The sequence below is a fragment of the Panthera uncia genome (genome assembly GCF_023721935.1).
Source record: "Panthera uncia isolate 11264 chromosome A1 unlocalized genomic scaffold, Puncia_PCG_1.0 HiC_scaffold_17, whole genome shotgun sequence".
NCBI lineage: Eukaryota > Metazoa > Chordata > Mammalia > Carnivora > Felidae > Panthera > Panthera uncia.
The window spans coordinates 48,101,648-48,115,674 of NW_026057577.1; the positions used below are offsets into that span (position 1 = coordinate 48,101,648).

The 14,027-nt window shown below is 33.0% G+C and overlaps 1 protein-coding gene across 1 annotated transcript in view; it reads right to left on the reverse strand.

Moving 5' to 3' along the window:
* Positions 1–4,213: 4,213 nt before the first annotated feature.
* The window catches only part of CENPK (centromere protein K), a 36,380-nt gene continuing 26,566 nt past the window's right edge, over positions 4,214–14,027 (reverse strand). Inside the window, exons 6-10 of the mRNA XM_049649525.1 lie at positions 11,989–12,071; positions 11,791–11,889; positions 11,317–11,449; positions 5,765–5,818; positions 4,214–5,153 (exon numbers count right to left, since the gene is read on the reverse strand). Of these exons, the coding sequence (XP_049505482.1) occupies positions 4,995–5,153; positions 5,765–5,818; positions 11,317–11,449; positions 11,791–11,889; positions 11,989–12,071 (528 nt within the window). The 3' untranslated portion in view covers positions 4,214–4,994. The remainder of the gene's footprint in view (positions 5,154–5,764; positions 5,819–11,316; positions 11,450–11,790; positions 11,890–11,988; positions 12,072–14,027) is intronic.

Below are 14,027 nucleotides of genomic sequence, written 5' to 3' on the forward strand. Positions count from 1 at the left end.
TGAATTCTGCTTTGTGAGTCAAGGAGATTCTCACTGTTAGGACTACTATGTTTGGTCTCTTATCTGTATTAGGAAAGATAGTCCTCCCAAGGACATGATCGATGATTCTTGCACGCTCTTGCTGACCACAAAACTACCCATCTTTTGACATTAAGTACTTTCTGAACTGGTCATATTGGCAACTAACTATGTCAAGGTAACCACAATGTGACAATGCTTTAAGTACTTGCTCTCCATTGAGGTCTGCCTTGTTTGCGGCTTGCAACAGACGACGCTCAGCATTCTCCTCCTGGTCTTCTCAGCTATGGCAAAACTCACTGCAGGTGTAGTCTCCACCCATCTCCATGACATTGCTCTGTGGGACTTGGAGATAAAGAAATCCAGTACAACAATGCTGATGCTCTTGTTTGCAGTGCTGTAATAAACTGTTTTGCTCTAATACATTTAATCACATGTACTTTCAGCACTTATGGAGGTGTAAGAAGTTAACTCCTTGCCTCTAATGTAAGACTGGGGCTCTTCCCAGACACTATCATATTTTTAAATTATGTGAATTTTGTTATATTTATTTCTTTCTCTATAAAATAGGTAATCTTTGTTCTTTTGTTAAAATTTTTTTCTGAAGGCGCCTGTGTGGCTAAGTCGGTGAAGCGTCTGACTCTTGGTTTCAGCTCGGGTCATGATCTATTTCTTTTTGCAGTTCTATCAGTTTTTGCCTCATACACTGTGATGATGTTGTTAGGTGCATATATATTAAAGACTATTATGTCTTCTCAGAGAATTGACAGTTTTATCAACATGTGATGTTCCTTGTAAGCCCTGGTGATTTTCCTTGCTCAGAAGTCTTCGTCTTAAATTAATAAAGTCCTGGTTTCTTTTGATTAGTGTTACCATGGTGTATCTTCCTCCATACCTTCACTTTTAATCTATCAGGGTCCTTATATATCAAATGAGTTTCTTGTAGAAAACACAGAGTCTGAGTCTTGTTTTTTCATCCACTTTGACAGTCCTGCCTGGATTGGTGTATTTAGTCCATTCACATTTAAAGTGATTACTGATATACTGGATTAATATTTGCATATTTGTTACTGTATTCTATGCATTGCTTTTGTCCTCTCTGTCTTCCATTTTCCTGCCTTCTCTCATTTTAACTGAACATTTTACACAATTCTACTTTTTCTCTTGTCTTAGCACATCAATTATACTTAAAATATTTTTAGCAATTGCCCTAGAGTTTGCAATATACACTTACAATTAACCCAACTTCACTTTCAAATAAAGAATGTTCTAGAGAATTGAAAAATACAATTCTTGGTAAAAGCAACAAAGAAGCAAACTAATGAAAACACTAACTTAAAAAGATAGATGCAACCCCATGTTCACTGTATCATTATTTATAATGGCCCAGACATGAAAGCAACCTAAGTGTCCATCAATGTATGAATGGATAAAGAAAAGATGGTATAGGGGTGCCTAGGTGGCCCAGTTAGCTGTGCCCAACTTCGGCTCAGGTCATGATCTCATGGTTTGTGAGTTTGAGCCCCGCATCAGGCTCTGTGCTGACAGCTTAGAGCCTGGAGCCTGCTTTGGATTCTGTGTTTCCCTCTCTCTCTGCCTCTCCTCTGTCTCCCTCTCTCTCAAAATAAATAAACATTAACAAAAAAATAATAAGTAAGAAAAGGTGGCATATATATATATATGAATATTATTCATCCAAAAAATGAATGGAATTTGCCATTTGCAACAATGAGGATGGACCCTGAAGACGTTATTTTAAGTGAAATAAGTCAGAGAGAAAAAGAAAGACAAATACCATATGATTTCACCTATATGTGTAACCTATAAACAATAACAACAGGGGTGCTTGGGTGGCTCAGTTGGCCAAGTGTCTGACTTCAGCTTGGTCATGATCTTGTAGTTTTTGAGTTTGACCCCTGAGTTGGGCTATCTGCTGTCAGTCCAGAGCCTGCTTTGGATCCTCTGTCCCCCCTCTCTCTGCCCCTCCCCCACTCATGAGCATGCCCTCTCTCTTTCAAAAATAAATAAACATAAAAAATACAATAACCAAAACAAGCTCATGGATAAAGAGAACAGATTGGTAGTTGCCAGTGGCAGGGAATGTGAAGTGGGAAAAATGGGTGAAGAGTGTCAAAAGGTACAAACTTACAGTTTTAAAACAAAGAAGTCATGGGGATATAATGTACAGTATGGTGACTATAGTTAATAATACTGTATTGTGTATTAAAAGTTCTCATCACAAGTAAAAAAAAAATTGTTAACCCTGGTGACAGATAACTAGATTTACTGCGGTGATCATTTGACAATATACACAAATATCAAATCATTTTGTTGTACACCTGAAACTAATAAAATATATGTCAACTATAACTCAATTAAAAAAAAATCATGAGGGGCACCTTGCTGGCTCATTCAGAAGAGCATGTGACTTTTAGTCTCGGGGTCATGAGTTCAAACCCCATGTTGAGTGTAGAGATTACTTAAATAAGTAAACTTTAAAAAATCATTGAAATAGTTGTCAATATATTGAAAAACAAATCTGTGTTATAGAAATATATGTGCTTATTTATTAATACATAAATAAGATCAAGTATCTTGACTTCAAAGTATTGATGTACATAAATGTTATTTAGAGACATCTGATCTAAATATAATATGTGCTGGGGGAAGGTGCACACCTGGGTGGATCAATTGGTTAAGCCTCTGACTCTTGATTTCAGCTCAGGTCTTGATCTCAGGATAGTGAGTTCAAGCCCTGCATTGGGCCCCTTACTAAGTGTGGAGGCTATTAAAAAAAAAAAAAAAAAAAAAAAGTTATGGGGGAAAAAAGAAGTTAACTAATAGCTAAATAAACTAAAAAGTAAATTAAGGAAAATAGGGAATCAGAAATGTTAACATAGACCTACAACCACATAAAGCTTATCTTAAGTCTCAAAAGGGTCATATTCAACTGGGTTGAATTTTCAACCGAATAGATATTTAATTTCTCCAAAATCAATCCATGCATACACATCAACCAATAACAAAGTTAAGTATATTTTCTGGTAGACTAAAACAATTTGTTTTTAATTTTTTCTTTTTTTTTTTTTTTTTGAGGGCGTGTGTGCACATGCACACACGGAGCAGGGAAGCGCAGAGGAGGAGAGAGAATCTTAAGCAGGCTACATTCCCAAAGACATGGAGCTAGATCTCAGGACCATGAGCTCATGACCTCAGCTGAAATCAAAAGTCGGATATTTAACCAACTAGCCACCCAGGTACCCCATCAATTTTTTTGTTTTTAAATTAGGCTAACATCACCATCTGATGTGGGAAAGCTAGAATGTGGTATTACTTTCTGATATTTTGCATTATCATATTTAAGAGTCAGTAAAATTAAAGCAAATTATAAACCTTAATAGATTCCAGGGATCATCTTAAAGCAGTGAAAAGTAAAAATACACAAAGGTCTTCAGAACTTAAAACACTTTCTCCAACATACTCAAAACCATAGACAGCTTACAAGGGCTGTAAGTTTAGATGGAATACAAATCAAGACAATTCTACTATAACTTACTTTGTTTATAACTGATATCAAAAGTGGGCAAATAATCTTGGTAAAAAGCCTGGGTCAAGTAAAGTGAGATGTAATCATCATAGTTTTCCTTAAAGTCTTACACAAGATATTGCACTAAAAAAAATCCTAACCAATATCTTTATCAGTAAAATGTGAATGAAGATTTGCCCAATAAATCAAGATGTTTACTACTTTATTTCTTTCTGTAATCTGCAACACAAAGAAGTCCATGGACAACAGTACTATCTACTTTGTAGAATTATTGGCAGGGTTATACTGACTGAACCATTTCTACCTTCTCCAGTAACTTCAAGAACTAAAAACATGCTCATTCCTTTGACTCCCAACTTGACTATTCTAGCAAGGTACTTTATATGTCATCTTCCCATAAAAGAACTTACATTCTCTAAAATTTAACAGTATTTCTATTCTCTCTAAAAGGTATAAGATATACTTGGAGGACTTTTGCTTACTTTAAAAAAGATGAAGTATTGAAGGTAAGCAAGAAATGTGGATAAACAGCAGACCGCATTTTCAAATATAAAAGTACACACTACATCCTCTTAGAAAATTAATGGTACTAAAAGCATGTGGAATTCTCTAGTTTAGATTATATGTAATCTTGAATGAGTCCTATAATATCCTCACTTTTCTACCTATGAAAAAGTCTATTTAATTTATTAAAATATCATGCCACATCACCAAAAAAGGTAGAGAGACTTTTAGACCAAAGAGTTTTATTTACAGAAAGGTCATGGAGAATTAACAAAATTTTATGAACACAATTTTGTTAGCAATAATAAACAGAAACAGCATGGTTTAATATGTATCACTTGCTATATAATACATATTAAGATATAGTTTTCATGTTACACTTATCCATCAGTTTCTGTTCCAATTTTTAAATCTAGAAATAAGGCAGTACACATGGAACAGATTTACTACATGCTTTTAAATTACGATTCCTTCTATATCAGATATTGTCAATTTTAAAGCCATCTACAAATTAAATGGCCTTTCCATTATAATTGCTAAATTCAGAGATATAAGCACCAAATGGAACTCAAAATACATAAAATAAACTGTCACAAATTCAAAAGGAAAACATTACCGTAACAGTATCATAAATTAACAAAGAATACTGCAGAAGTAAGATACATCAAAAGTTTATTATGATTAAGTCTAGAATGTTTTTTACTTGCATTCTTTTCCATCGAGTTGAAAACACCAACGTACTAATTGAATGTGAAAGGACCATTTATAAATTGTAGGTGGCTTGTGTCATTTTATGGATGAAAGGAAGAGGGACTATGTGCTTTGATTTGCAAATAATGTTCTTTGTCCAAGTAATCCTCAGTGTTTCCATTATCCTTGAATGACAAGATTCATTAAGTACTGTGTGAAAAAAGAGACCATCCTTTTACTGATGGAAGGCTTCTAATCTTATTTGGGTTGGATCTTCTGGATGTCTCAAGGCAATTCCATTACGCAGGAGCAGCTCAATATATGGTGGCCAAAAAGAATCATTAATTTTGACATATGGATCATGTGGAACATCAAATAATCTATTTAAAAGAATCTAGAAAAAAATACCGTTCATAATACCTTAGTAAAAAACTGATACAGCTATAATAAAACATTAAAAATTTGTTTACCAAAGAATGTTGATCTCTTTTCTCTTTGAATAATTGCTTGTCATAATTTCCATGTATTAACTTAAATAAGCGATTTTCTTCCTTTTTAAAAAAACTACATATTAATAAATGGAAACATGTTTAAAACTGTGTACAGATTTCTGCAACTACGTGGAAAAAATCCTTAAACCTCACATATGTAGTTCAGATAGAATACAGAGGTGCCAACTAAAGATTCCATCAATGTAAAAGCATAGGGTTTCACTGTGCAAATAATAAATAACATCATAAAATTTTTTTTAAAGTAAGAATCTTAAGAATATGATTAAGGGCTAGTCTCTAACTGTTCTTTTTTAAAAATGACAATATTCTTTCTAGTAATGGATAGAAAACAAACTATCTTATAGTAAAGATAAATTAATAAAAATTGATTTAATAAAATTTGGTATGTTTAAGAACTAAAGCAGCATTTTCTGTTTCAAGCCTGTGTATAATTGTTTAGAAATCATTAATTAAAAGAAATCTTGAAGACAAAACAACTACACAAAATGCTTACCTCTAACATTTCATGCAGTGTTATCAGCTGTGCAGTTGATTCTTGAATGTTTGTCTTTAACAGAAATGTGAATAACAAAGAATTAACATCTCAGTTCTGCCAGTGGCAGAATATTAAACTATATTTATTACGAAATTTTTAAAAATTAGTATTTTTTACCTGCAATGGTACAAGGTATACCATAGTACAAATATTTAGAATTAGGTGATTTTAAAAGAATTCTGAAAGTAAACAATCTGCTTGTACTACACAGTCACGTTCATAAAAACAAAGTTCAAACAACCTCTAAGAAAGTGAAATTACTAGAAGGTACAATTCAGACTACCTATAAATAAATAATGGATAAATTATATTTTTTTACATATACTCATGTAAAACACAGTCTAATTTTTAAGGCTTCCAATCAAAATATCTCAAACAAATGGCATTCCAAACCCTATTTATACAGCTTTGGGACAGGAAACTTACTTCCCAGGGAGCCTTGTTCAACTTTCTATAGTTCTTGACAGTTCTTAATGTTAACTCAATTCATTGCTTCTTTTTCCCTTGGAATGATAGAGAATAAATCCCATTCCAATGCAATCCAAGATTCCTCAAATATTTGAAGATGGTATTATAAGACCAAGTCTTGGCCATATTAGTTGTCATTAGTTCCTTCAATTATTTTTCATAATCTGTAGACTTGCAGCCCCTCAATATCATAGTTGCTCTCTAAATGTGCTCTAATTTATCTTTTTTTCTTTTTCAAACCAGTCTCCATATGATACAAGTGTGACTCAAACACCAAAGATGAAAAGGAAGACTCACTTTCATACTTGTATAGATGCTGGAATTTTATTAAGTTTATTCATTAACTTTTAGATATCAATTTTGCCCTGCTGACCTCTCAGCATACCATCATCTAAAATGTCTAAGCCTCTTTCATACATCTAGCTGAGATATGTCTCCTTCATTCTTTAATGTTTCAAACCCAAGAAAGATATTTTATGTCCCTCACTAAATATTTCATTTGGCCCAGGTCTAGCCAGCTGAAAAATATAGTCCTAATTCTATCATTCAATATATTTACTATCTAGGACAGCATCTAAAGGGGTTCTGCTAGAAATCTCCCTCCAAGATAATACTAATCCTAATCAGCAGGTTTTGAGTTCAGACATTTAATTAAATGCAAAGTCATCTACCACAGTGACAGCTTGTACTTTCCTGATACCAAAGATTACCTTGCAGCCCTTATAAAGTCTTACATAACTACAAATATTTTTAAAAAATAGTGAAAATGAATGTGATTCCTGAGTAAAGATAGTAAAGCTAGACCTCAAAATCTCCTGACCTCTAATACCTTATTCAATGAAAGAGTGGTTTAGAAAAGCAGCATTCACTAGTGAGGAAAGAAACAGAATTAAAGAACTGATACAGAAATAAATAGCAAAAAAGCACAGATTGACACAATCAAAGAAAAAGCAGAGGAAAAATATAATGAAAGCAGAGCAGGAAATAAAAACTTTCAACATAAGGATATGAAAAATAATATAAACCATAATAAAATAAAATTTCCACTAAACGAAATGTGACCTAAATTTGCCCCTAAAAACAATGTCATCTATGGGGCGCCTGGGTGGCTTGGTCGGTTAAGCGTCCGACTTCAGCTCAGGTCATGATCTCACGGTCTGTGGGTTCGAGCCCCACGTCAGGCTCTGTGTTGACAGCTCAGAGCCTGGAGCCTGTTTCAGATTCTGTGTCTCCCTCTCTCTCTGCCCCTCCCCTGTTCATGCTCTGTCTCTCTCTGTCTCAAAAATAAATAAACGTTTAAAAAAAATTAAAAAAAAAAAAACAATGTCATCTTCAAAACAAAAATGATACTGAATCATCATGATACTCAACACTGTAAGGTATCTGTTAAATTACTGAAGGTCAAAGATAAAGAACTCTTCAGACATATACTCAGAAGCAGAAAGGTATCTACAGGCTGGCCTAGCTATCTACAGGATGGCCCAGCACATCCTATTTCGGAAGAATGGAACAATCCCTACCAGGTCTTGAAAATTTTTTTTTTAATGTGCCAAAAATATCCTTTGCATATGAAGGCAAACCAAGCATTTTTATCAGTCAAGAATCCAAAAAATAAAATGCCCAGGAATTCTGCTTGAACAAATTACTTCTCAAAGAAACCAATCAAATCAATTAGTTTAACTTAAAAACTCAAAAATAAATGGTCAGAGATGATAAGCATTGAATGCAATACAATGTGAACATGAAACACATATATAAATAATGTTATGAGACAGAATAAAAATGTTATAAACCTGCCAAAGTTAAAACAAATAATAAATTGTAATGGTGTTATAGGGAGAATGCTAATTTCTTCATCTTTAATAGCAGGGAGTGAATGAATACTGCCTAAAATTGAAAGATGAACATTTTTTAGGTCTTTTAATCTTTTAAAATGTTATTCGTAATTTGTTTTTTCTCTATATTAGGGACCTCTCCAGAACTAAAATAACTTGAGGCACAAAAATATTTATCTGAGTTAACATTTTTCTTCTATCAATTTAAGTAAAATTACATCTCATGCTTATTTTTTTAAGTTTATTTAAATTTATTTTGAGAGAGAGAGTGTGCACACACGTGCTTGTGCACAAGCTGGGGAGGGGTGCAGAGAGAGGGAGAGAGAGAATCCCAAGCAGGCTCCACATTGTCAGTGTGGAGCCCAATGCAGGGCTTGAACTCACAAACCATGAGATCATAACCTGAGCTAAAATCAACAGTTGGATGCTTAACGGACTGAGCCACCCAGGTACCCCATCTAAGAGTTATTTTATATTGGTCTATACAAAACTACATTGATCTGAACATCTATCAATCCATTTATGCTTCTATATATGTATGTGTTTATGAAGATGTCTCAAATGATGTTCACCTCATGTTAACAATACGGTGGAGGGATTCAGGGTTTTTTTCTTTCTTTTTTGTACATATTTTTGAATGACAAAACACAGTGTTATGGACTGCATTGTTTCTCTCAAAATTCACATGTTCAAGTCCCAACCTCCTTGGTGACTACATTTGGAAATGGAAGTAACTGAAGTTAAATGTGGCCATAAGGGTGGGACCCTAATCCAACTGGAATGGTGTCTTTATATGAAGAGAAAGAGACACCAGAGAGCTCTCTCTACACTCGAAAAGAGAAAAGGCCATGTGAGGACATAGCAAGAGATAGCTGTCCAGAGCCAGGGAAGAAGGCCTCAGCAGAAACCAACTCAGATGGCATTTTGATCTTGGACTTCTAGCCTCCAGAAAAGTGAGAAAATATATTTCTTTTATTTAAACCATCTAATCTATGGTATTTTTCTCTAGCAGCTTAAGCTAACTCATATATCCAGTATTACTGCTTGACAGACAAAGGGAGAGAAAAAAAAAAAATGAGTACTCTATCATTTTGTAACATGTATTAATGGTCCATATACTTCATTTTAAAAATGTGAGTTTATCAAATGTAACTTAACAAACCCATAATGGCTTCTGTGATCAATGATTCCTTTCAGAATCCTTTAACTCTGGTTCTATTGGTAGAGAAGCTTGATAGATTAAAGAAAATGGTGAAAACAAAACAAGACTGGAATCAGAAAATGTGAGTTATTCTATGATTATGATCATTAAGAGGTAAGGAATCATGAACTTAATGAAATGGTTAACAGAAGGCTGTCAACAATTTTAGAAATGAACAAAGTATACAAATAACAATGGGTAGAATGGGAAACACATAGTTACAATGAAGAAGGGGAAGAATAAGGATAAAAAACAGATTATAAGAAAACACAGAAAACTTCCTCTTCTTTTCCTAATATAGTCATAGTCATTCAACAGATACAAATTCATGGGGGTGCCAGGGTGGCTGTCAGTTGATCATCCAACTTTGACTCAGGTCATAATCTCACAGTTCATAGTTCGAGCCCCACATCTGGCTTGCTGCTGTCAGCTCAGAGCCTGTTTCAGATCCTCTGTCTCCCTCTCTCTGCCCCTCTCCCACTTATGCTTGTTCTCTACCTCAAAAATTAAAAAACATTTATAAAAACAAACAAATAAATAAGAACTAAGAAGATACTAGAATATATAAGCAAGATAATAGACCTACAAAAATGAATTCAACACATAAAGGAGCTCAGAGTGCAGGGTGGGTGAAGAGATAGATATAAATGATTACTACAAAATCATGTGATAATGCTAATAAAATGACACATAAACTGCATTTAATACTTCACACAAGTATTAAAGGATGATGTTTGAAGTGACTTAAGTAAGAATTTGCTATCTTCATCAGATAGGAAATGTTTTGTAAGCAGAAGGAACAGAACGTATAAGACACAAAAAGACAGGTCATTGCATACTTGCTGGAACTACAGGGTACAGTTGAATGGATTCATGCAAGAGATAAATAAAGAATGGTTAGAAAGGAGGCTAAAGAGATAGGCAAAATCCAGAATATAAATTCATTACTCTAAGGAGTTTATAGACTTCTAGAAGGGAACTATCAGTTTTATGTTAAAAAATTAAAATATATATTTTAGAAAAATCATTCTGGTGCCAGTTTCAATGCCTTCCCCACTTCCACAAGCTCTCTTTATTTATAGTATACACTGTTTTTGAAAAAGGAATTAAAGTAGTTATTCCCAATCTTCTGTCACCAAATGAAATATTTATTTGCTTTTGTGAAAAAGGTCTGTTACATGGTAAGTACTAGTTAAATAGTCAAGAACTATTGTTAAATAGTTAAATTTGACTAGTTAAATAGTCCAGAACTCACATTAACTAACAGATATCTTTTGATTTTAAATGTTTCGTATGCTCATCATGGAAAATTTTGAAAAGAGTAAAAACAAAAACAAATCTCACCTAAAATCCTAGCCTCCATACAGAGGCACTATTACATTTTTTAGTACAAATTAGACTCATAAAATTTAATTAGTTGTTTTTTTGTTTTGTTTTGTTTTGTTTTTTTAAACTTTTTTAATGTTTATTTATTTTTGAGACAGAGAGAGACAGAGCATGAACAGGGGAGGGGCAGAGACAGAGGGAGACACAGAATCGGAAGCAGGCTCCAGGCTCTGAGCCATCAGCCCAGAGCCCAACGCGGGGCTCGAACTCACGGCCCGTGAGATCGTGACCTGGGCTGAAGTGAGACGCTTAACCGACTGAGCCACCCAGGCGCCCCAAAGCCCGCTAATTAGCTGTTTTTTTAATCAATTTAATAATAAATTGTGAGCATTTTAATAACTCTTTTGGTAGTTCAATATGTTATTTTTAAAAGGTATATTTTTCCCCCACTATATGGATATATTAAAAAATGTATTTAATCTTATTTTATTGAACAACTAGGTTGCTTCTAATTTTTCAAAAAGTATTATAATGTGATGATGGAAGATTTCTTTACATGTATCTGTGTGTCTTTGAAATGTATAATAAACTACAAAAATTTATCAGAAAATTTACATTTGAACCTATGTGAAACAATCTCATATATAAATAGCTACATGAATTTGTTCTCTAAAACTTACCTTTTTCTTTTTCTTTTTAACATTTCTATCAGGCAGAGGAAAATGATCTTCCAGAAATTCACCCAAGGTAATCAAGAGCTTTTCCTTATATTCTTTTATATCATGCATTTTAGTGTTCAGCTCATCTAAGATTCTAATGGGTTTTTTAAAAATTAAGAGAAATATTTTACTGATAAAATACATAAAATAATGAGTATATGTAACTGGTTACTCATAAAGTTGATCAAACACTTTGTTCAAACTTCATTTGTTCAAACCAAGTAACTAGCTTTATGAAAGTAAAATTCTCTATTTAACATATAAGGAAACTACAGGTCAAGTCATTAATAAAAGGCCATGTAACTAACAGTTGGCAAAAATTAAAGTAAAACTCGCAATTTCTAATAAAATTTCCCCTATTTTCATCTATATATTTCATGTTAACATTTAAAAAACTTTTTCCTATTTCAAAAATCTAGAATACAAAATTAATACCTTGATTCAGAAATTGTCACAACCTGATTTTTCAATTCACTGTGCAGTACATTAAGAGATTCCAATATCTGTTGTTGTTCCTCCAACCACTGTTGCTCCCTTTAAACATGGAAAAACAAAACCAACAATAGCCAAATAAACCATTAATGCCAATTCAACATATATCTGTGACTAAAGGCAATTATAATATAAATATACCTTTCCAAGTCTTCCTTTAACTTTTCATTCTTTGACTGAAGAGTAGAGAGTACCAATTCAAGATCATGTCTCAATTTTTGGAACTAGAACAAAACAATTCAAATTAATTACTTAGTCTGTAATCCCATAAACAGTTATATTTATGAATGAGAGTGAAATTTACATTATTTGTTTAGGATAAATACTCAAAAATCAAGAGCAAAAGACCATCAGAAAGTCTTTGAAAGGAAAAAATACAGCAGATACTAAGTTCTTTGTAATATTTCATTTGTTAAATTCAAAAATATAAAAAGGGGTTTTGAGTAATAAATTTGAATTTCACACTAAAATCCAATTAAATGATTAAGTTTTCAGTAATCAGGGAGATTAGGTGTCTTTTCTAAGAAGACTATACAGAAACAAACATGAATGATTATCATTCATTTAACAAATATTTATTGATCATTGACTACCAGGCATAGTTGAGAGAGTCAAGGATTCAAAGATGAACAAACAGGAGAATCCAAACAAGCAAATATATAACTGCAGAGAGCAATCAGTATCATGAAAAAAAAAAAAAAAAGTCAAAATAGGAACACAGAAATGAGGAGCAGGAATGGCTCTTTTAGGTAATATGACAGGGAGAGAGGTTAAGAGTATCACAGCAGATAAAGACAAGAGATATGACACTGACAATATCTAGCAAAAGAATGTTCCACACAGAAAGATTGTAGGTACAAAGGCAATGAGGCAAGAGTATGTGTGAGGTATTTGAGGAACACCAAACGAACTCTGTGTTGCTACAGCAAATTACAAGAACATCTGGATTTTTTTTCTAGTATCTTTTTGTTTTTTTAACATATTAGCTAGTATTCCACTTTCTTGATGTCAAGAGTTTACCTGAGCTTTTTATACATCTAAATCAGTGACAATTTAAAGTTGTCTATTATAGGGGCATCTGGGTGGCTTAGTCAGTTGAGCATCTAACTTTGGCTCAGGTCATATCTCTGTTTGTGAGTTCGAGCCCCACATCAGGCTCACTGCTGTCGGCATGGAGCCCACTTCGGATCCTCTATCCTCCTCTCTTTCTCTCTGCCTCTCCCACTCCCACTATCTCTCCCCAAAATAAAATAAAAATGTAAACAAACAAATAAATAAAATAAAGATGTCTATTATGAACCTTAGCGAAACCACAAAAAGGGGAGAAATAACCAAATAAATCAATAGTGTAAATAAAATGGTTTTATTTTTAAAAATACACAATTCAAGAAATTGGAAAGAGAGGAAAACAGGAACAGAGAAAAGGTAATACACATAGGAAAGAAAAATGAAGTACAAAGATTTCAAAGCAACCACACTGATATTACGTTAAATATGATCTAACAATAGAATTAAATTAAAAATAAATTAAGAGAAAAGTAACAGGAAAAATTTGCAAATGTTTGAATACTAAAAACACACTTCTAAATCATCCATGAATCAAAGAAGTAATAATCTGTAAGAATATAAGAAATTATTATGAACTATTTGAAAATAAAAACAAAATAAAAATTTCTGGGGTGAAACAAAAGCAGTACTCAAATGAAAATTTACAGAACTAAAGGCCTATATGAGAAAAATGAAAGCTCTCAAATTAATGACAACTTCTACCATAAGAAAAAGAGCAAATAAAATCAAAAGTAAACTGAAGAAAAAATAATGATTAAAAAAACCTTAAATCAATGATATAGAAAAACAAAAAGAAAACTGAGGGAAAAAAAATCAAAGAAACCCAAAGTTGGTATTTTGAGAAGGTCAACAAAATCACCCACGCTAATTACAAGAGAAAAAAGAACAAAAATTATTAACATTAGTTACAAGAGAGGTGACATTACTATAAACATTAAAATGGTAATGGGGAAATATTATGAACAAATTTAATAAACTGGACAAGTGAGATGAGATGTACAAGTTCTTTAAAAGACACAAACTATACCACTCATTCAGAGAAAAACAGAAAACCTGATGAGTCATAAAAAACCTAAATTTGTGGCTAAACATCTTCCCATAAAGAAAACTCC